This window comes from Odocoileus virginianus, chromosome 24, assembly GCF_023699985.2.
Source record: "Odocoileus virginianus isolate 20LAN1187 ecotype Illinois chromosome 24, Ovbor_1.2, whole genome shotgun sequence".
Taxonomy (NCBI): domain Eukaryota; kingdom Metazoa; phylum Chordata; class Mammalia; order Artiodactyla; family Cervidae; genus Odocoileus; species Odocoileus virginianus.
Window position 1 is genome coordinate 30,500,243 of NC_069697.1, and position 22,836 is coordinate 30,523,078.

At 40.3% G+C, this 22,836-nt stretch overlaps 1 protein-coding gene across 10 annotated transcripts in view; it reads right to left on the reverse strand.

The window, feature by feature from the left end:
- Nucleotides 1-22,836, reverse strand: part of PCED1B (PC-esterase domain containing 1B) — a 188,532-nt gene that overhangs the window by 59,698 nt on the left and 105,998 nt on the right. For 4 of the 10 annotated variants that reach the window (XR_011483272.1, XR_011483273.1, XM_070454517.1 and 1 more), the window contains exons 4-5: nucleotides 19,249-19,387; nucleotides 7,681-7,849 (exon numbers count right to left, since the gene is read on the reverse strand). The exons of 2 other annotated variants lie outside the window; for them this stretch is intronic. Coding sequence is in view for 3 of the 8 variants with exons in the window: in XM_070454517.1 (XP_070310618.1) it covers nucleotides 7,681-7,713 (33 nt within the window). In the remaining 5 variants the exon portion in view is untranslated. Of the gene's footprint in view, nucleotides 1-7,680; nucleotides 7,850-17,548; nucleotides 17,615-19,248; nucleotides 19,388-21,204; nucleotides 21,274-22,836 lie in introns of those variants that run through there. 4 more of the 10 variants (XM_020889534.2, XM_070454520.1, XM_070454518.1 and 1 more) reach the window with 4 other exon arrangements.

Here is a 22,836-nt window from a genome sequence, read left to right on the forward strand (position 1 = left end):
GCTCCATGCCTCTTGGCCTGAGCACAAGAGGGATGAAGTTACTGAGATGGAGAAGCTCTGGAAGAAACAGGTTTGGTCGGGGAGGTGGATGGCTTGTTTCCTTTGAGATTCCTTGTACACATCTAAAGTCAGATGTGGGGTGGGGATTTGGCACTGGGCAGAGAGGACTAGTCTAGAGAGAACAGTTTGGTTTGGGTTTGGATGCTGTCTCCAATGGAGATGGTGAAGCGACAGAAGAAAAGAGGTCTGAGAATTCCTGGCAGGTCAGGAAGAGGAGAAGGAACCTGGAAAGGGCCTGAGAAAGAAGAGTCAGTGGCAGTAAGAAGAAAGTATGAGGTCCTGGAAGCCAAGAGGAAAACATGTTTCAAGGGAGGAAGGATGGTCTCAGTCAGAGATAGGTGATAAGTCAAGTGGAATGTTTGACCATTGGTAGGACTTTGGGTGACCCAGACAGTGTTGGGGACAGCTGCTGATTAGAGTGGTTAAGAGAATGAGAGGAGAATTAGTAGCAGTACCACCCTGGAGGAGTTAAACTATAAGTAAAGGGAAACTAAAGATGAGGGGAAGTGGGGGATGAGAGATTTTGTTTCTTCTAAGATGGGAACAACAGTAGCATGTTTATACACTTACAGGAATGATTCCATAGACAGGGGAAAAGATTCTACAGGAGGAATGGGAGAGAATTCTGGAGCCATTCCCTTGAGTTGGTGAAAGGACTGGTCTCTAGGGCCCAAGTGGAGAGGTTGGCCTTGGATAGGACAGTGGACATTCAACCAAAGAAATGCCAGGAAAGACCCAGGATGTGGTGAAGGCGCCAGCGGGTAGGGGTTTTCCTGACTGCTCTTTTCTCGGGGAACTAGGCAGCAGGGGCCAGGTCACCTCACCTGGGGAGGGTGGTATTAGAGGTCTGAGGATGGAGAAGTGAAAGTGAAGTCAAAGTCACTCACGACTCTTTGCAACCCATGGACTATACAGGCCTTGGAATTCTCCAGGCCAGAATACTGGAGTGGGTAGCCTTTCCCTTCTCCAGCGGATCGTCCCAATCCAGGAATCAAACTGGGCTCTTCTGCATTGTGAATGGAGAAGAAGGTATGAAATAATCATCTGGGGGATGAGGAGGCTGTCTACTCAATAGCATGGGGGGCCCATTCAAAGCTAGGAGCCCTTACTTGAATGGACTTCCTTGAGTGGCTCAGAGGGTAAAGAATCCACCTGCAATGTAGGAGACACAGGTTCAATCCCTGGATCAGGAAGATCCCCGGGAGAAGGAAATGGCAACCCACTCCTGGGAAATCCCATAGACAGAGGAGCCTGGAGGGCTACAGTCCATGCTCAACAGGGGTGTTTGGTTTTCTCTAGTCTGTTTCAACCGCATGGGTGCAGGTACAGAGTAGGCAAAAATAATATTTAGTCAAATTGGAGTTTTGCCTTTCAGTTTCTGTTTATGTTAATGTGTCATTACAAATTTATAATTTGTTTTAAACCATAATTTATTTAAAAGCAAAATCACAAAAGCCCAATATTATAATTTAGTGAAAATATTCTGAATATAATGGCAGAAATGATCTTTCTTTAATAGTAACAATTTTTAATAGGTCTGGCTGCAGATTAATTAAGACTTATCTCTAGATGAGCCGTTATCATTTTATCTACATTTTCTATTTTAAGGAACACTTATTTTTCTTATCTTATTGGAATGGAGTGTTTCAAATGGGCTAGAAATCAGCCCACTAAATACTTACAAATGCACTTATTTCAGCCAGCTGGCATGGCGTGTGTCTGTACAAATCAGTGACTGGCTACCTTAAAAAAGAGGACCAAATTTGGCAAACCACAACTCTATGTGTTTTCTTCACTTGTATGATTTGAAACAGTATACATTTTTGATCATTTCTCTTCAAATCATTTGCATTTAGTGCTTTCAAGCACATATGAATAATTTGTTTCTTTGGGGGCACAAAGTCGTCTCAGAGTATGTTAAGAATTTTTAGACTGGATCAAAACTTCTCATGAGTTGAATTTAGTAACTGAACTAAATTCTGTACTAATTCAGTACATGCAAGCTTTTGCCTTATAGAGGAGCAAGGCCAGAGTTCTGGAGTTTGGGAGCTTACAGGTTGACAAGAGCCCAGTTGGTGGTTTCACCAGGATGAGAGAGGAATGGAATTTATAAAGACCTCATTCTGTCAGGATTGCTTTAACTTTTCTGCAAACCTTCTTCAGAATTTTTGTTTTATGCAATTTCTCTATTCTGCTCCAGTGTATCTTCATAGTTCAGAGCATGGCCTTTGGAGGCCAAAGAAATGAGTTCAGAGTCTGAAGTTTGTAATCTGTGAGTTGAGTGACTTTGGGAAAGTTACTAACCTCTCTGGCCCAGTTCTGCTTGTGGAGATTGAATAGACCAAGGGCTAAGCAGAGTGCTTAGCAATTAGTCTATGCTCAATTTATTCTAGAAATTAGTATACATACATCCATGCTTTAGTAATACAAAATAATTACTAAGTTATCCTAATAAATTAGCAGTATAAAAATAGATTTTTAAGTGGCTAACCATGGAGCTTGACCAAGGACTTGACCTCCTGAGTCTTGGTCCCCTAGTCCCAGAGCCATGGTCCATAAATTTCAGGAAAAATAAAAGGTCATAACCTTTTCACAAAGAATAATTTAATACACTAGGAGGATTGTATCTTGAATTATTTAGCAATATGCCTTACCTTTAAATAGTATTAAACTTGATTAGAAGATTACCGACTTAGTTTTCTGAATCTAGTGTTTCTCCTGGCCCCATCCCCTCTCCCCCTCTCTCATGTTACCATCTTAACCATTTCCAAGTGTACAGTGCAGTACTGCGAGGTATATTCACACCGTTGTGAAATAGAGCTCTAGAACTTTTTCATCTTACAGATCGGAAAAACTCTATCCACTAAACCATATCTTTCATTTTGCTGCTCTTCACAGCCCCTGGGAACCACCATTCTACTTTTCTGTTTCTGTGAATTTGGCTGCTATAGACACCTCATGGGCTTCCCTGGTAGCTCAGCTGGTAAAGAATCCGCCTGCAATGTAGGAGACCCTAGTTTGATTCCTGAGTCAGAAAGATCCCCTGGAGAAGGGATAGGCAACCCACTCCAGTATTCTTGGGCTTCCCTGCTGGCTCAGCTGGTAAAGAATCCACCTGCAATGCGGGAGACTCCAGTTCAATCCCTGGGTTGGGAAGATCCCGTGGAGAAGAGAAGGGTTACCCATTCCAGTATTCTGGCCTGGAGAATTCCATGGACTGTATAGTCCATGGGTTTACAAAGAGTTGGATACGACTAAGCGACTCTCACTTTCACTTTCAGACACCTCATAGAAATGGAATCACACAGTATTTGTCATTTTGTGTCTGGCTTATTTCACCTAATATAACATCCCCAAGGTTCATCCATGTTGATGTAGGTGACAGGGTTTCCTTTTCACAGGCTGAATAATATTCCACTTCCACTTCGCTAAAGTTCACCGGATCACCATATCTGTAAAAGCACAGTTTTGTCCAAACCCAGGTCAGCTCTCAAAGACACTCATTTTGAGATGTTTAAGTCAGTTGACTTAACTATTTATTGGTGACAACAAAATTTCCTTTCCACGATCCATGTTGGCATAAACTGTTCAAATAAAGAAGCTATATTTTAGACCTGCAAAATGCTAGGAGCATCATTTTTTTTTCTCACCCAGAGAGGCTGGCAGAGATTCCTCTTTTACCTTTCACAATCATCATCTGTGTTTGAAAATTGTCTCTTTAAAATGGCTTTTACTTTTCAGGTTGTCATATTGGAGGGGGCTATTCACAACACTGTCATTTTAAAAATACCTGGGTATTTTGGGAATGTAAGCTGGTGCAGTCACTACCATATGATTCAACAGTCTCATTCCTGGGCATATATACAGATAAAACTATAATTTTAAAAAGATACATACACTCCAATGTTCACAGCAGCACTATTCACAATAGGCAAGACATGTAAACAACCTAAATGTCCACTGACAGATGAATGGATAAAGCAGATGGGGTACAGATACACAATGGAATATTACTCAGCCATAAAAAGGAATGCATTTGAGTCAGTCCTAATGAGGTGGATGAGCCTAGAACCTATTATACAGAGTGAAGTGAGTCAGAAAGAGAAAGATAAATTTCGTATTCTAACACACATTTACGGAATCTAGAAAAATGGTTCTGAAGAATTTATTTACAGGGCAGCAATGGAGAAACAGACATAGAGAATAGACTTATGGACATGGGGAGAGGGGAGGAGAGGGTGAGATGTATGGAAAGAGTAACATGGAAACTTACATTACCATATGTAAAATAGATAGCCAACGGGAATTTGCTCTATAGCTCAGGAAACTCAAACAGGGGCTCTGTATCAACCTAGAGGGGTGGAATGGGGAGGGAGATGGGGGGGAGGTTCAAAAGGGAGGGGGTCTATGTATACCTATGGCTGATTCATGTTGAGGTTTGGCAGAAAACAACAAAACTCTGTAAAGCAAAACTCTATAAAGGAAATGATCCTTCAATAAAAAAATAAATTAAAAAAAAGACTATGTGGTACAGCTACAGAATGGAATACCACTCAACCATAAAAAAGAATGAAATAATGTCATTTACAGAACCATGGATGGACCTAGAGATTATCATACTAAGTGAAGTCAGAAAGACAAGGACAAATACCATACGGTATCACTTATATATGGAATCTAAAATAAGACACAGACAAACTTATCTGTGAAACAGAAACAGACGCACAGACATAGAGAGCAGACCTGTAGTTGCATCAGGGTGGGCTGTGGGGAGGGATGGATTGGAAATTTGGGATTAGCAGATGCAAACTATTATATATAGAATGGGTAAAAAGGGAAATCCTACTGTATAGCACTATATTCAATATTCTATGATAAACTGTACTGGAAAAGAATACGAAAAAGAATGTATATATATTTGTATAACTGAATCACTTGTATAGCAAAAGTTAACACAATATTTTAAATTAACTATACTTCAATAAAATAAAACTTATTTTTTTAATGCATGCTTTTAAGTGGTATTATATGTTAATTCTAAGACTGGTAACATTATTTGCTGAAACCAAAATGCTCACCCTTCATCTGTGTGCATGGAAGATTATGGATGCAGTAATTTATTTTCAAAACTATCTGAAACTTGGTCATACCACATTTATAGAGGCAAGCTCTAATATCTTAAATATTAGATATTTAAATATTAACTGCAAAATTCCTGACCATGAAATTGTCTTCTTATGGAAGGTAGAAATTGCTTAATATTTTTGATGCATGCTACTCATTCTTTCCTTTTTTTTTTTTTTTTTTTTAGATAAATCTCGATGAGTGCCTCCAGAGCCAGGTGCAGTGCCTGACACCAGTGGGTACAAGGTTGAGTAAAATATAGTCTCCTTGTTCAGGAGCTCCCTGTCAGTCAGGGAGAAACACAGAAGCAGAGGATTATAATTCAGTGCTGGAAATGTGGTTACAGCCCTATGTTAGGGCATCACTTCTATCACTGAAAAAGGATTTGAAACATCTTAATGAAGACATGAAAATGACTGAAAATAGCAGTGTGAAAAGTGGCTTCCGGTTAGACTGTCTTCCGAAAGACATTTGCTTTGTAAGATAGAGTGCCCCAAACAGCATCATTTGTTTCGTATGTCACTTGTGCATCACTGTTCCATTCTACCAGTAAAATGGTAGACTTTTAAATATTTTTCCAAATTATCATTCACAAAAATCATGCTACTGGTTACTTCTCCTTGCCTTCCTTTCTTTCTCCTTTAGGCGGTTTCTTTCCTTAACACATTTTGTTGTTGAATCTCTGAAATACATTTAAATAAATGAAAATGGAGAACTACAAATTGCTCCTATTTCTCTGATGTTCACCAGTTTAACCTATGAGTCATATGTCAACATTCTGTTTTCTTTGTCATGATTTCTAACTGTTGTATAACTGTGGACTTAGTCACTTGGTATATTGGTATCAGAAGAAAAAGATTCTGTGTTTATGTTCCATATATGCATTTATTCTTGGTGATGGAAGCTAATTAAATCTCAGAGTAGTTTTAAAATACATGACAAAAATTGCTAAGAAGAAAGAAATCTCTCTTTGCTGCTGGTTGAATAAACTCTGAGACTATGCAAGGATCCAATTTAAAATCAGTTCTAAACTAATGATCTTATTCCCCAAGTGTGTTGTTCTTTTCAGTAAGTGAAGCCAACATTCACTTAATTGCTCCACGACAGAAATTACAAGGTCATCTGTGATTTCTCCCTTGCCTTCCTCCACCCAGAATAGAGTAGATTCTACCTGCTGAACCACACTTGGGTCAGTCCCCTGCTCTCCCTACAGCCTGGACCTCAGCTCAGATCTGCAGTCCTGCTGTGGCTTCCTGATTTATCTTCCCAGCTATATTCTTTTCTTCCTCTGCCCATTCTCTGACCTCCTGTCTTTGCTGTTTCTAAGATGTAGATCATACACTTTCACTTCCCTTTCATAGGCTGAATTTAACCTGCTAAATCGTTTCAAAATTTTTCTGAAATCAGGCATGTTAGCCAAATACATAGTATTACCTCCGTGAGGCATGCAGATCCCAAAGTGACAAGGCATCTGGGTTTCCTTAGATCACAAGAATAAATAATAAGGGACACTTCCTGAGTATACTATTCTGAGTACTTTGAGTGGATTAATTCCTTTTACAAAGTCAACAATAATTATCACTGCCATCATTTATTAGGAATATACTTTCTATCCAGACAGTAGGTGTCCATTAGCTGTCACCTTTTACCTTGCTTTTTTGGCCATGAGACATAAGGGATCCTAGTTTCCTGGCCACAGATTGAACCCATGCCCCCTGCAGCGGAAGTACAGTCTTACCAGAGGAACCACCAGAGAAGCCCCAGTTGTTCTTTTTTAAACCACTCTGCAGGGTGAGTTCCTATCTCCGGGAAGAAGATGAAATGAGGGGAAGGATTTCTTAGAGGGTCAGGTGTTGCCCCCAGGCCAGTCAGCTAGGAAGTAGCAAGGTCCAGAGCCAGCCCACAGCCCCCCAGTCCCTGCTCCCTGCCCACCCTCTGCCCTGGGCACCGCACCACTTACATGCTTGTAGTGGTGTCGCATCAAGGAAGGTGATGGGGCTGGAAATTAAAGCACTGTGACCAAGACAGGCAGGCTGTTTTGACTTAGGACCTGTGGGGAACAAACCTGGCGCTGAACTGACTTCACCAAGTCCCTCACTTAACGTGTCACTGTTTTGGTTTTGAGCTTGTGTCTGGTTACGGCAGGCTCAGAAGTCCTGGACCTTTGGTGGAGTCATAGAATGTTAGCCTCCAGGATGAAACTGTCTCTTGCAGAGTGTGATTAACCACAGACAAAATTTTAGGAGGAAGTAGGCTAAGAAAAATCTGCACATCTTGCCTGTCGTCTGCTGAGGCTGTCAAACAAAACGAGATGAGGAGCCCTTATCATGTCTTTAAGTGGGAAATCCCCCCCGCCCCAGATGCTTTGTCTGAATAAACTCTCTCGGTGGATGCCTTAGAAACAGCGGTGTATCCTTCATGGCGGGGGACCAGCTCACCAGCCTGAGGTAAGTTTTACCTTGGCGCTGTGTCTGCTGACGAGGAATGCATACTTACAGGTTCAGGCAAGGACGAGTTCCTTATTGTCATGTCCAGTCATGGCTTAGTCCCAGAGGAGGAAGGAAGAAGGTCAGGGGGCATACCACACTGTCACGCGTGCTAAGAGGAGAAGAAGACAGGGGGAGCTCCTCTTGGCCACTTGCCGATCTGCTGGGTCATCCTCCTCCTATCAGGAGAGAGACGGCACTTCCGTCAGCGGGCTCGGGTGGGGGCAGCACCTCAGCCAGCTGGAGAGCACGGCCCTGTGGCCTCAGGCTGCTGGGGAGCTGCCTCGGGCTTCCTCTTTCGTGGAGCTAATTACATAGAGTCCCGACGTTTTCTATGCTCCGGGTTGAGCCCGGCTGCCGGCTCCCCACTTCATCTCAACCAATCCCACCTACTTCCTCAGACCAACGCTAGGATTTCCTAATCATTTCTTTTACGTTTGGGGACAAAGATCTAAACTAATTTAGCCCTCAGTCTCTCACTCTCAGCTTTAAGTAATTTTTCTTGGTGTTTGGACCACAGGAGACCATTCAGGACCTGAAGAGATTTTTCCCTGAAGGTTCTCAGCCAGAGACCACCAGGGTCACCTTTTCATCATGAGCTTTGGGTTCTGTTTGCTGGCATCCCATTCAAAGTCCTTGCTGACCTGAGCCGGGAGACATTTTGTCCGGATGCAAATGAAGTTGGCACCAGTTCTTCTGGATGAATCTATCAGAGTCCCTGGCCATTAGGACAGACGTCTAGTTACAGGGGAGCAGACATTGCTAACCTAGCTAGTCCTCTGGAAAGTGCTGGCACCTGGGGACACAGAGGGGAAGGTTGATGACTCCACTCAACTCTGTTTTTTTCACTTTCTTTTCCAACATACCAGGTCCTTTAAAAAACTAGGATTTTCAGTGCAGCTGGAGGCGGCGGTCTGTTCTCCGCTGAGGAGGAGCGGGGCTGAGGAGGGAGGCAGCGGGTGAGAGTTCAGAGTTCAGAGTTCAGCTGCAGCAGCCCGAGCCCATGATTCCCATATGCCCTGTAGTTTCTTTCACCTATGTGCCCAGCCGGCTGGGGGAAGATGCCAAAATGGCGACCGGCAACTACTTTGGATTCACCCACAGCGGGGCGGCGGCGGCGGCGGCTGCGGCCCAGTATAGCCAGCAGCCAGCTTCGGGTGTAGCCTACTCTCATCCAACCACCGTTGCTTGTAACATCAAATATAGGGAGTAAATTATATAAAGTTATTACCAATAAACATTTTGCAATAAAAAAAAAATAAAAAACTAGGATTTTTAAAGTAATTAATATAGAGTGCAGAACATGAAAATACAGTTTTGCCTTGTCTCCAGGAGGCTAACGGAATGACCAAGGAGAGAAGATCTAGAGTAAAACACCCTAGGGCTTATGCCATCTATTGATCATATTATGGTTCACATTTACTAAGACCTGTTTCTGTTCCTCTTCCTGTCTACTCCCTCCTCTCTGATCTCCCTTTCCTTCATTTTCATAAAAAAACTATTGGCTAGGGAAACTTCCCTGCTGGTGCAGTGGTTAAGACTTCACACTTCTACTTCAGGGGGCATGAGTTCGATCCCTAGTCATGGAACTAAGGTCTATATGCCACACAATGTGCCCCTCCTCCAAAAAACACTATTGGCTAAACGAATTGCTTATTATAACAACCTATGCTGTGCTGTGCTAAGTCACAGTCAGTTGTATCTGACTCTGTGCAACCCTATAGACTGCAGCCAGCCATGCTCTTCTGTCCATAGGATTCTCCAGGCAAGAATACCGGAGTGGGTTGCCATGCCCTCCTCCAGGGGGTCTTCCTGACCCAGGGATCGAACCTGTATTTCTTACGCCTCCTGCATTGGTAGGTAGGTTCTTTACCACTAGTGCCACATGGGAAGCCCATAACCATCTACATCTAACCTCAATTACAAGGAAGGTGAAATGATTAGGGAGGTAACTGAACTAGGGCTCAACATTTTGTAGATTCAACAGATAGTATTCAGTATATAGTATTCAACATATAGTATTTACTGCTAAATTAGGAGGAAATGTTATGGCTTGACTGTGGAAATTAGCTTATTTGTAGACAATGAGGCGAGTAAATGAGGAAGAGAATTAGAGCCTTCAGAGCTTTACCTTTAAAAGTCTGACCGGCCTGTCCCAGTCTGTAGGCTCTGGGGGATTAAGGAAACTAGGCAGCAAGTAAAGACAGGCTAATCCAGAGCCTGCTACATGCTCCAGGAGCACTTCTATGCTTGAGAGGTACAAGCTCCAGTGGCTATAGGGATTAGATGTGAGATAGAAGAGGATGAATGAGCAGGGTCTATTCTTTGGATGGACACCCATTTTGCATACTAAACATGTATGAATAATCTTTGTTTCCTCTAAGGATTGTATAGCCAGCCCTCTCATTTCATGCGTTCCATCTACACCCATGGATTCAACCAACTAAGAAGATAAAATATTATTAAAAAAAAAAAGAAAGAAATTCCTGAAAGTTCCAAAAAGTAAAATTTGAATGGCCCACGTGCTGGCAGCTATTTATACAGTATTTATATTGTATTAGGTATTATAAATAATCCAGAGCATTTAAAGTATATAAGAGGATGGGCATAGGTTATATGCAAATACTATGCCATTTTATATGATGGACTTGGTATCTTCTGGGGGTCTTGAAATCAATCCCCTGTGGATACCAAGTGATGACTATATTGTACTTAAAAAAAAAAAAAAATCTTGAACCTCTTATATCTCTTATTTGCCACTTCTGATAAATATATAGGCTCAGAAAAATACCCTTCTACCATAAGAAAAAACAGAAATGAAAGTATAATGGCAAAATAAAAACTTAATATGTAGCCTCAGTGTTGGAGACATGAGGGAAAAGTGGGGCTTGTGGCAAATTGGAGAACACATGTATCATCTAAAAGGGCAGAAGCCACTCTGCTCTAGCAGATTGCTTCATGAGAGAATAGGGCTCTAGTATCCTTTGTTTTTGTTTTTTTTTTTAACTTCTGTCTAGATAATGAGGGAGTCAAATTTGAGAAAATATAGAATCAGATCAAACAGGAGCAGTAGGTAGAAGACACAGGAACAGTGAGGACTGCAGGAGCTATAAAAGGGCCAGAGAGAGAGAGATTTTGGAAATATTCTTGCCTTAGAAACAGACACTTTACTTTCCCTTCCAGCTGTAGTAGAAACCAGTGACAGTTTCCCAGGCAACATCCAGTCTGGCATAGCCTGATAACTCATGTACTTTTGCAATGCAGCATAATTTCTTGATAGGCAAATTTTGGCACCATTTCAGAGTCCTACCAACCCAAGAATGGAAGGTGAGATACTGCTATTGGGTAGCAATTCCCCGTCATGACAAATTTTAACCCTTCTGTTAAGTTTAGAGTTCTTAATGGATTCTCATTTCTTTGTCTTTGTAGTTCACAGAAATCAAATTCCCAAAGTCTGACGGTCACATAAGAATCTTCTACATGTTTTTATTTTATCTGTGGTGCTTAAAACAAATATATATATAATTAGATATTTATAATACCAATATGCTGATATTGTAGTTGATCTAAATGGATTTTAATATCTCTTCACAGCTGGGTACAACTCAGTGGTCTGTTTTCAGGTAGAGGGTCAAGTTTACTCAAAGATGAACTTAAAAATATCTGTTTTCTTTGTTAAGGAATAATAATGGTAATAAAATACTGTTATGTGCTTGTGGTCAGTTGTGTCCAACTCTGCAACCCCATGGACTATAGCCCACCAGGCTCCTCTGTCCATGGGCTTCTTCAGGCAAGAATACTGAATACTGGTTGCCATCTTCCTGACCCAGAGATCGAACCTGCATCTTCTGTGTCTCCTGCATTTCAGGCGGATTCTTTATCCCTGAGCCACTGGGAAAGCCCTCATAAAACACTGTTAGGGCAGTATTAATAACCATACTATCTAGGACTTTAAAAAGCCTTCCAAGTAACTTCAAACAAATCTATACTTTGTTTTTAAGAACACTGGGGAAGTAGAATTTAAGTGAATAGCTGTGCCTTTTAATCTACATCTCATGGGCTCTTTACTGTTTAACTGTCCTTATTATTTTTTCTACCTACTCTCTAACAAGCTGAACTGAGATGGACTAGAGTTATTGGTCTAACACAGCAGGGGAAAGCTATAGGCATGTTGTTTCCTGAAGTCAACAATGCATTTGGCCACACCTATCATTGTAGCATTGTATATAAGAGGGAGAAATATGCATGAACTAGAGGATCGCACACTTTAGTGCATTCGCAGTCAGCTACATTCAACATATCATGCAACAGTGATTTAGAAAATAGTGAGTCATCAAAAAAAAAAGAAAGAAAATAGTGAGTGGGAATCTACTATGGACTAGGCACAGCTCTAGGTCCTACAATGATAGGAGTGAATATGAATTTTTTTGTAGAGGACATTGAGAAGCAAACAGAGGTTTTAAAGAACACACACACACACACACACACACACACAGACACAGACAAACACTATATGTATAAATACATATATAATTTAAAAAACAGATAGCTCTAGACTTGAGTAGAGAATAGACTTCATCCTCAGTGGATAATGCAATATAAAAATAATTTTGAAATGTCATAGGTGAAAAATGTTAATTACATATAATGATATATCAAAATATATTAATAGGCTATTAAGTATAGAGTTCTTGTATACACTCCTCCCATCCCCAAAGATTCCTCTATTATTAAATTTCACATCAGTGTGGTACATTTGCTATAACTGACGAACCAATATTGATACATTATTTTAACTAAAGAAAGAGAAAAAGAAAGTGAAGTCGCTCAGTCTTTGCCACCCCATGGACTGTAGCCCATCAAGCTCCTCCATCCATGGAATTTTCTAGGCAAGAGTACTGGAGTGGGTTGCCATTTCCTTCTCCAGGGGATCTTCCCAACCCAGGGATCGAACCCAGGTTTCCCACATTGCAGGTAAACATGTTACCATCTGAGCCACCAGGGAATTTTGACTAAAGTCGTTACTTTACCTTAGGGTTCACTCTGTGTTGTATATTCTATGGGTTTAGACAAATGTTTATTTGCATCCATCATGTTTCATGGCGTCATGTATTATCATGTATCTTCATATCATGTATGCACCATTACAGTGTCATATGGAATAGTTTCACTGACCTAAAAATTCTCTCTGCTGTACCTAGAGTGCATCCTCCTCTCCCCCAGAAGCCTTAGCAATCACTAGTCTTTTTATTAGCTTTATAATTTGCATTTTCCAGAAGGCCATATATTAATAGTTGGAGTCATTCAGTAGGTAGTCTTTTCTAATTATTAGGCTTCTTTCACTTACCAATAGGCATTTAAGGTTCATCCATGTCTTTGTGGCTTGATAGTTCATTTTATTTTATCACTGAATAGTACTCCATTTTATAAATGTACCACAGTTTGTTTATCCATCCACCTACTAACGGACATCTTGGTTGCTTCCAAGTTCTGGAAATTATGACAGAGCTGTTATAAATATTCAAAAGCAGGTTTTTGTGTGGCCATAATTTTCAACTCATTTGGGTAAATACCAAGGAATATAAATAATGGATTGTGTGGTGAGACTAAAAAACTAAAAGTTTAGCTTTGTAAAAAACTGCCAAACTATCTCTGAAATGGTTGGACCCTTTTGCACTCCCACCCAACAATGAAAGTTCCTATAGTTCAAGGTCTTCTCCAGCATTTGGTATTGTCATTATTTTGGATTTTGGTCATTCTCATAGGTATCTCATTTTTGCTTTAGTTTGTCATTCCCTAATGACATATGATATTCCCTGGTGGCTTAGACAGTAAAGAGTCTGCCTGCAATACAGGAGACCTGGGTTTGATCCCTTAGTTAGGAAGATCCCCTTGAGATAGAAATGGCAACCCACTTCAGTTTTCTTGCCTGGAGAATCCCAAGGACGGAGGAGCCTTGCAGGCTACAGTCCACAGGGTTGTAAAGAGTCACACACAACCGAGTGACTTCACTTTCACTGACATATGATGTTGAGGATCTTTTCATATACTTATTTGCCATCTATAGCTTTTTTCTTAAGGTGTTAGATCTTTTGCCCATTTTTAAAGTTAGGTTGTTTGTTTTCTTATTGTTGAGTTTTGAGAATTATTTGTACCCTTTAGATACAAGTTCTTAATCAGATAATGTCTTGTAAATATTTCCCCCTGTCTATGACTTGTCTTTTCAATCATTTAAGAGTGTCTTTTGAAGAGCATATGTTTCCCCCACCCCATAAGTTTTTAATTGTAATGAAGTCCCAGTTAATTTTTCTTTCATGGATTGCACTTTTGGTGCTGAATCTAGAAACTCATTGTCAAGCATAAGCTCACCTAGATTTTCTCCTTGGCTTATGACCCATTTTGAGTTAATTTTTTAAAAGGTGTGAGGTCTGCACCAATTCCTTCTTTTTCCCTTTTCCTGTGGATGTCCAGTTTTTCCAGGGCCATTTGTAGAAAAGCTTATCCATTTTTCACTGAATTGCCTTTGCTCCTTTGTCAAAGATAAGTTGACTAGATTTGTGGGGGTCTATTTCTGAGCTATTTATTTCATGCCATTGATATATTTTTGCCAATTCTTTTGCCAATTCCACATCACTGTAGCTAGAGTAAGAATTAAATTTAGATAGTGGCAGTCCTCAAGATTTGTTCTTCTTCAGTATTGTGTTGGCTGTTCTGGGTCTTAAGTTTCTCCACATGAACTTTAGAGTCAAGTTGTCACTAGCTACAAAATAACTTGCCAGTATTTTTATTAGAATTGAGTTACATCTATAGATCAAATTGTAAAGAACTGATATATTGACAATATTCACTCTTGTATCCATGGAATATGTCTCTATTTATATAGATCTTTTATTTCTTTCATTAGAATTTTGTAATTTTCATCAGGCAGATCTTGTATTTATTTTTAAAGACTTTTCCTTAAGAATTTCTTTTTTTTCCTTTTCTTTTGTAAATGGTGCTAATGTGAATGGTGTTCGTTTTACCTTTCAAATCCAACCATTGCGAGTGGGTTTTGGATTTTTTTCAAATGTGTTTTCTACATTTACAGTTATAATCAATGGTATGATCTATCTATATTTTTAATGGTATACATATTTTTAAAAAGAACACTCATAACCACTCTACTTTTAAAATGTCAAAATTCCCCAATCTTATAGCATAGAGCTATATGTCACAGCTCTTAAAAATTTTAAAGAATTCATTTGTTTTGGAACTGGAATTGATACATTATGTACTTCGATCTTGTGGGAAATTGGATTGATAGAATATTGGAAGGTGTGAGATAGATTGAGACAAGACAAGCAAAATTTTTTAAAGGCAATTACTATAGGAAAAAAAGCAAATGATTAAAAAAACAACAATGGTCAGAGTACACACAACATTAAGTTGTGAATGCTATTTGCATGGACATAATAAAGTGAAAAATAAATATTTAACTGCACAAGAAAAGTGAATGAAAGGTGAGGAAGTGGAAAATGGAGAGAGTAGAACAGACAACTCTAGTTTTGGGGAGATGCTATTTTCTAAATGAATTTAGAAGAACAATCAGAGGAGGAAGAAGGGAATAGCCTTACAGCCATTAATATTTTGATGGAGCTGAAGATAAATGTAATGAATATGGAGAGAGATTATTTCACTTTCCCATGATCTCCATTTTCTCCCTTGAGACATAGTGAAAAGAAAGTGAAAGTTGCTCAGTCATGTCTAACTCTTTGTGACCGCATGGACTATACAGTCCATAGAATTTTCCAGGTCAGAATACTGGAGTGGGTAGCCTTTCCCTTCTCTAGGAGATCTTCCCAACCCAGGATCGAACCCAGGTCTCCCGCATTGCAAGTGGATTCTTTACCAGCTGAGCCACCAGGGAAACACAAGAATACTGGAGTGGGTAGCCTATCCCTTCTCGGTGGATCTTCACAACCCAGGAATCGAACTGGGGTTTCCTGCATTGCAGGTGGATTCTTTACCAACTGTGCTATGAGGGAAGCCCCCTTCAGACATAGCTCTGTTTCAAAAAGATTTTTTAAAGTTTTTTTTTTTCTCTCATTCAAGAATACATCTTCCACTTGACAAGTTAAATACATAATGCTAATAAATAATTCACAATACTCAAATGAAGACAATAACTTTAAATGGAATTACAAAACAGAATGCACAGTGTTATTTTTGAAGAGAACAATTTCATATACTATCAAGTTTTGCCACATCATACTTTTCCCTGTCTCATTAAAACCCTAGCCACATGTCACTGCTTTCCCATCTAAGGAACATCCGATCTTTTAATAGCACATGGAACTCCTACCAGAGTGACCTTTCTTTTTGGCAGGTCATCTGACGATATTAACTAGAGTACTTTCTTCCCAGAAGAGCAGGAAACCTTAATATTCAGAGAAGCTTTATTGTTGAAACGATCTGAGCAGACTGCCAAAATGACTGACTTCCTTTGCTCTGAAGAAGTTTCTCTTGTGTTTGCAATGAGTAGATATCAAAGGGACATTTATGGGTCTAAGCAAGTTCCAGTACTTGTAAGGGCCACCCCTGAGATGAGGCAGGCCGTTGGGAGACAGATCTGTTTCAGGGGCATGGGAGGAAGTTTTCTGAGGGATGCTGGCAGCAAAGGGCCAGCAGCCAGAACTACAGGGAGGTCTTAACGTGACCAAGTATCCCTACCTGCGACAGAGCACAGACAGAGCATATCAGAAGGATGTGACAGTCAAAGTCAAGGTAGGAAGGCAGGAAACCAGGAATGCAGTTTAGAGCAATCTAGGCCACAGCCCCAGAGAAAATGAGCAATGAAATGAGTTAAAAACAACAACTCAGGAAGGCAGTGCAGTGATCAGAACTGGGTCCCCAATGGAAAACTCTGAAATAGAGTGGTAAATGAAATCAATAAACAAGGGTAGAATCTTGGAAACTATCCAGTTGCCTCATATGACTTATAGGACTAGAGAAGTGTGCTGATCCTCATACCAAAATTTATGTTACAAGGTGAAAACACAATTCTAACTTCCCAGTGAACCATGATTTAAGCTCCACAAGGCTGAGTGCATGGAAGTATGTCTTTGTCTCTAAGGCAGATTATAACAAATGCCTGCAATTTAGAAAAGTCACCCATAATTTTTAATATTTTTTGTTTTTGGAGGTAAGCCAAAATTCCAAATCTATACTAGGGGCATTGCAGTGATCGAGATGAGTGAAGGAGGTGACGATGGAGGGAATGGGGATAAGGAGAGGGACTGAACAGTTACAGGAGAGGAGTAAGGGATGGGCAAGGATCACAAGCAGGGAAGTGCTATACAGAATGGATCCTTGGTGTTAAAAGATAGACTGAGGCATATTAAAATTTCTTAGCTTCTTTGAGCATAAATCAGAATGGAGCAGCACCAGGCCAGGAGCAGTTGAGACCTCCACAAACAGGGGCTCCAGAAAAGACTTTAGAGAAAGAAGGTGGAAGCAAAGCAATAAATTATTAGTTGGCTACAGATTGAAGCCTAATTGGCTCCTTGCGGTTGGTTGTCCTTAGGTCTTGATTTCACAACCACAAGGCATTTCCAGGCTCTGATTTGTGTTTGCTTACAGAGGCAACCACTGGCATTGGTGCCACCTGTCTTAATGGTTTCTCTGTAGAGTTAATTTAACACTGGTTTCTGGATGGTCTCAGACAACTGAGTGAACAAGGATGCCAGCACAGAGTAGGGACAATCTGATGCTTGGAGTCAAAACCTGACCAGTTCTGTGTGAACTTGAGCCAATTACTTAATCTCTCTCAGCCTTTATCTGTAAAAAAAAGAATAATTCTACTTACAAAGTTGTTGTGAGAACTAAATGAGAGATCATACCATTAACTTGACGCATATATTGGGTGTCATATTAATTGCCAAATCCTGAGTTCAAAGTCCAGTGTGCTGGAAGAGACATGCAAAAGCAATCAACACACTACAGAGGGGCAAGTGATAAGTGCTAAAATATCAGTGTCCATAGAGTGTTCAAGGAGCCCAGAATCAGGCATGCACTGCATGCAGATGTGGGGAGAGGGGTTTGGGTACTTGAATGAGGCTTGAATGAATATATTTCAGCCAAAATGCATTCCCCTTATGACCTTGAACAAATTAATCGCCTCAGTTTCCTCATTAGAGATAACAGCAACCATCCCAAGGAGTGATTATGAGGGCTAAGTGAACTGATTCCTGAAGAATGCTCACTACAGGGCCTGGTACATAGCAAGGACTCCATCAATGTTGGCTGTTTTTTTATTAACATTATGGCTATGAAGAACTCTGGGAGTCAGTATCTCTGATGAACTCAATGATATACCAAGGTCACAGCTAGTTAACAGCAGAGACTAGACTAGAGACCAGGTCACAGTTTTATGCTCAAAATAGAATTAGAGTTCTAGACTCATCCATCCTGCTTTTTCTCCTAGAGATTCTAAAGAGAGTGCTGTAACATGGAGACTTTGGCAACTGTTCCCAAAGGGAAGTTCTGAATAAAATCATGTAATACTTGAATAAGCTCATATACAAAAGGATTGCCCACTTTGACAGGCAATCAGCCTGCAGTACATATAAATTCACTTTTTCTTGTACTGGACATCTTTGGTTTTGCTTTTGTTTTCTTTTTTTTCCCAGTCTACATATTTTTCTTATTTCAATCTTCTAACCTCATTCTCTGAAGCCTGTTTGATTTTCATATCAAAGGAAAATTCAAGCCAGAAGAATAGGTTCTACTTGTAATCAACATCCATTTACTGTCTATTGTGGTTCAGAAGCTCTTTGCCAGGACTATGGAAAGAGGCAAAGGATAGAAAGATAGCTTCCATCTTTGAGACAGTTATCATTTTAAGTAAACCAGATCTATAGGCAATGAGGAAACAACTAATTCTAGAATAACATATAGATATTCCATGGTCATATGGGGTAGGTTGGAAACAAAGTCAACTGGTGTTGTATTGGGCAGGAGCTAATGAGGATGTATGGAGAAAAAAGAATCATGTCTTTGCCAGTGCTGTGCTGGGAATTCTGTATATGGATGATTCTGTATTTGTATCTGGATGATTCTGAGTCAGTCCTAAAGCAAAGGGAAAGGCAGGCAGTGGTTTTCATTAGGATCACCTGGTAGGGACAAATAAACCTGCACCCAGCCTCCACCCTCAGAGATTCTGCTTCCTTCTCCCCTGGGCAGGGAGCTCAGGTCTCCGCACTTTATGAAAGCTCCCAGGTGATTCTACATTCAACCAAGGCTGAGAATCTCTGCATTGAGGCAAAGACTAGATGTCTGTATAGAGAGCTAATGCCTATGAGAGTGTTTTCTAAATCAAACAATACTATGGGAATAAAGTCTCATCATTGTTTTTCTGTGTGGAGTTTATACCGAGAGAGTTCCTCAAATGACACTGAACTAGTGTACTGCAAGTGTGCTGTCTGTACACTTCAAGCAGGATTAGGAGCGTACTGTATTGAAGCAGGCATGTGGGTTTGTGGGGAGGAGGGGTAGGATGACCAAAAGAAGGGCCAGGCTAGGGCTGGAGGAACTGACTCACGAGATCGCTTCTGTGGATTCCAGGTCTGCAGCAGCAGAAAGTTATGCCCAGGGCTTGCCAGACATCTCCAGAGCTTTCTGTTTGGAAATTTCAAGGAGGCTTATTTTGTCGTGGAGCTAGTTGATGGGAAAATGCCAAGCTGGAGAGAAACAAAAGATGGGATTCAAGAGTTTGATTCATAGTCCATGGTCATTAAGTGGTTGCTGAAATGAAGACAAAATGTGGGATGACAATGTAGCACTAAAAAGAAGAGATGGTCTAGCAAATTAGATCAGCCTGTTTGGATTTGATGCTACTGGCAGCAGAAAGCCACCTGGTAGCCTTGAATTGTGTTTAAGGACCTGTAAACTACTGAAAACTGAAGAAATAAATGTGGCCTAGTTTATTCATTCCTCAAGAGGACTTTAAAGAAGAGTATTTTCATCATGAGAATAGCGGTCACTCTAATGGTTTATTTAGGCAAGATTATGGACTCTTGTTTTCTGAACAGGGTTGCACCTTCTGGTTAGGCAGGCTGTTCATGGCACAAGAGATGGTCCTAACAATAGAGTTGGTCCTGAAATCTGTCTGTCCTGAGCCACTAGGGGTTCACACAAAGGTACCCCATGGAGTAGTGGCAGCCCATCTCTAAAAGTCTGAAGACAGCATATGCTCTTCTGCTCAGGCAGCCTCATAAGGTTGCTTCCTGACTCAGGTAGGAAGCCAATGATGTGAAAAATAAAGTGGAAGAAGAGGAGAAGAATGATCAAAATGTAAGAAGAAATGAAAAAGAACAGTAGAGTGAGGTCTTAAGATAAGTGGAGACTCTCCTTACATCTTCTGTGAGTAAACTCGGAGACAGAGTTCACCATGACCTATTAAATGGCAGAAATGCAAATGGAGGCATTTTGCAATAAGAAGCAACATGAATCTGGGACCTAAAATCCAGCAATTGTATAACCAGGCCTAGAAAAAGTCCATTTTACCAGCAATGTCTCTTTTTAGGGAGAACGTGTAATATGAGTATGTTTCCAATGTTCGTTTTGCACTTCTTTTCACTTTCACCCCAAATCCCTTCCTCCCCAGCCCACTCCAGCACCACAGTGGGACAGGGTGGCTACCGCTTATGTTCCACATGTTAAGTTTGGATGCTGGGTTTCCATATGATGTTCACATCTGCAACACTCTGCCACTCTCACCTCTAGCTGCCAACTCTTCTGGTACACAGTGAGAAAAGGAAGTCCTTAACTCTCACAAGCAGTTTGGTCTTGAAACTATCTAAGAAATGTCTCAAGTTCCTTTCCATTTCTAAGGAAAGCAGAATTTGCACACTAGAAATGGAGCTCACAATACCTACGCAAAGAATTCCATCAAGATAAATCAGGTTAGTTCAAAGGATATTTGCTTTATGGCTCACAGTATATCCCATGCTTTTCCAGAGACCAAGAAGGCCTGTGGTCACCCCTCTGGATTCCTATCCCTACGAGGCTTTTGCATGGAACATCACTGATTCTTACAGTTCCAGCTGAGGAATTTATAACATGATCTGTTTCCCTTGGGATTAGCCTTTAAAAATTTATTTCTTCAGCCAACATTTAATATATTCTCCAACTGTGTTAGATGCTGGGAACACAAAATTCACTAAAGAATGGCTACTGCTTCCAAAATCCTTATTTAGTAAGGGGAGACAGACATTTAATTTAATAAATGCCACAAAATGCTCTGGTGCTGTAAAAGATGTTATGTCTGGGAAAGAGAGGGGACACAAGGGTGAGGAGCAAACGGTGGAAATAAAGTATCCGTGGGTCAAAGAGCTTGATGCAGATAGAAGGAAGAAAGATGCAGGTAGGTCCAGTTGACCAACTGAAGTCCTATCCTTGGAGAAGGTGGGATGAAGCATAGGTCCAGGTAGAAGAGGTGGCAGATGGGGCCAGTGGAAATGTAACCCATGAAGCCACAGTCTTTACAAAACTTGACCTCCACAGGATGAGTCTATAATTCCCAGATATGCCTGCAAGGAAGCCGATTTAATGTTTAAGAGGAATTCCAGAATGCTTAGAGTTGGGGGTTGCTTGGGAGATGGAATGCTCAGAAAACTACTCCCCCAATCACCTCTGGTCCTTGGAACTGAATTCCTGAGCATGTTTAGTCTCCATCTTAGCTGTGAAAAAATAGATTTTAAGGCACTGATTTTTAAACATTTTACTGTTTGAGGCTGGATTTAACTCTTTAATCCTGCCACTGAATGAAGATGAAAAATATATCTCATCTCTATACGATGCTGCCAGCAGTTAAAACAACATCCCTGTTTCTTTCTCCTTTACTGTCTCCCTTTTTGTAACTGGGTTAATAATTCCAGTGTAGTAGGGATAGGAGATTTTCATTAGTACCTGATCATTTCACCTGTCTTTTCTTCCTGAGATTTCCAGTTCCCTGACACTTGATTTTCTTCAAAATTTCCATCCTTCTCTCAGTTTTTCACATGCGCCCATGGTCTGTCTCTGCAAACACTAACCTTCGCTTTTCTAACTTCTTATCTGGAACCCTCTACCTGGATCCCTTACCTAAATTTTTCTTCTTCCCATCCATCCTTTCTTTCTTATTGAAATAAGAGTTGAAATACAATATTATGTTAGTTTCAGGGTACAATATAGTGATTCATTTAAATACATTATGGATGATCACCATAATAAGTCTAGTAACCATCTGCTCCCATAAAACACTATTACAGTACCATTGGCGATATTCCCTATGCCATATAGGACATCCCCGTGACTTATTTATTTTATAACTGGAAGTTTGTACCTCTTAATTTCCTTCATCTATTTAGCCCCCCCCTCCCCTCTGGCAGCCATCATTTTTTTTTATGAGTCTGTTTTGGTTCTGTTTTTTAGAGTCCACATATGAGTGAAATCATATGGTGACTGTCTTTGAGTTATTTCACTTGGCATAATATCCTTTAGATTTATCCATGATGTTGCAATTGGCAAAATTTCATTCTTTTTTATGGGTAACATTCCAGTGTGTGTGTGTGAGTGTGTGTGGGGGGTGGGAGGCGAGGGACATCTTCTTTATCCATTTCTCTGTGGATGGATATTTAGGTTGTTTCCATGTCTCAGCTATTGTAAATAATGCTGCAGGGAACATAGAGGTGCACGTATCTATTTGAATTAGTGTTTTGTTTTTCTCAGGGAATACACAGATGTGAAAATGCTGGATCATATGTAGTTCTATTTTTAATTTTTTGAGGAATCTCCGTGCTATTTTCCGTGGTGGCTGCACCAACTTACAATCCTACCAACAGTGAGGCTTCCCTTCAATACATCTTCATCAATAATTACTTAGTTGTCTTTTTGATGATAGTCATCCTGAGACGTGTGAGGTGATATCTCACTGTGATTTTTATTCACATTTGCCTGATAATTAGTGATGTTGAGCATCTTTTCACATGTTTGTTGTCCATCTATATGTCTCTTTTGGAGAAATGCCTATCCTTTGCCCATTTTAAAATTAGACTTCTTGTTTATTTGTTGTTGGGTCATATGTGTTCTTTATATATTTTGGATATTAAATCCTTTTTTGGATATGGATGCAGATCTTTTTTCAAGT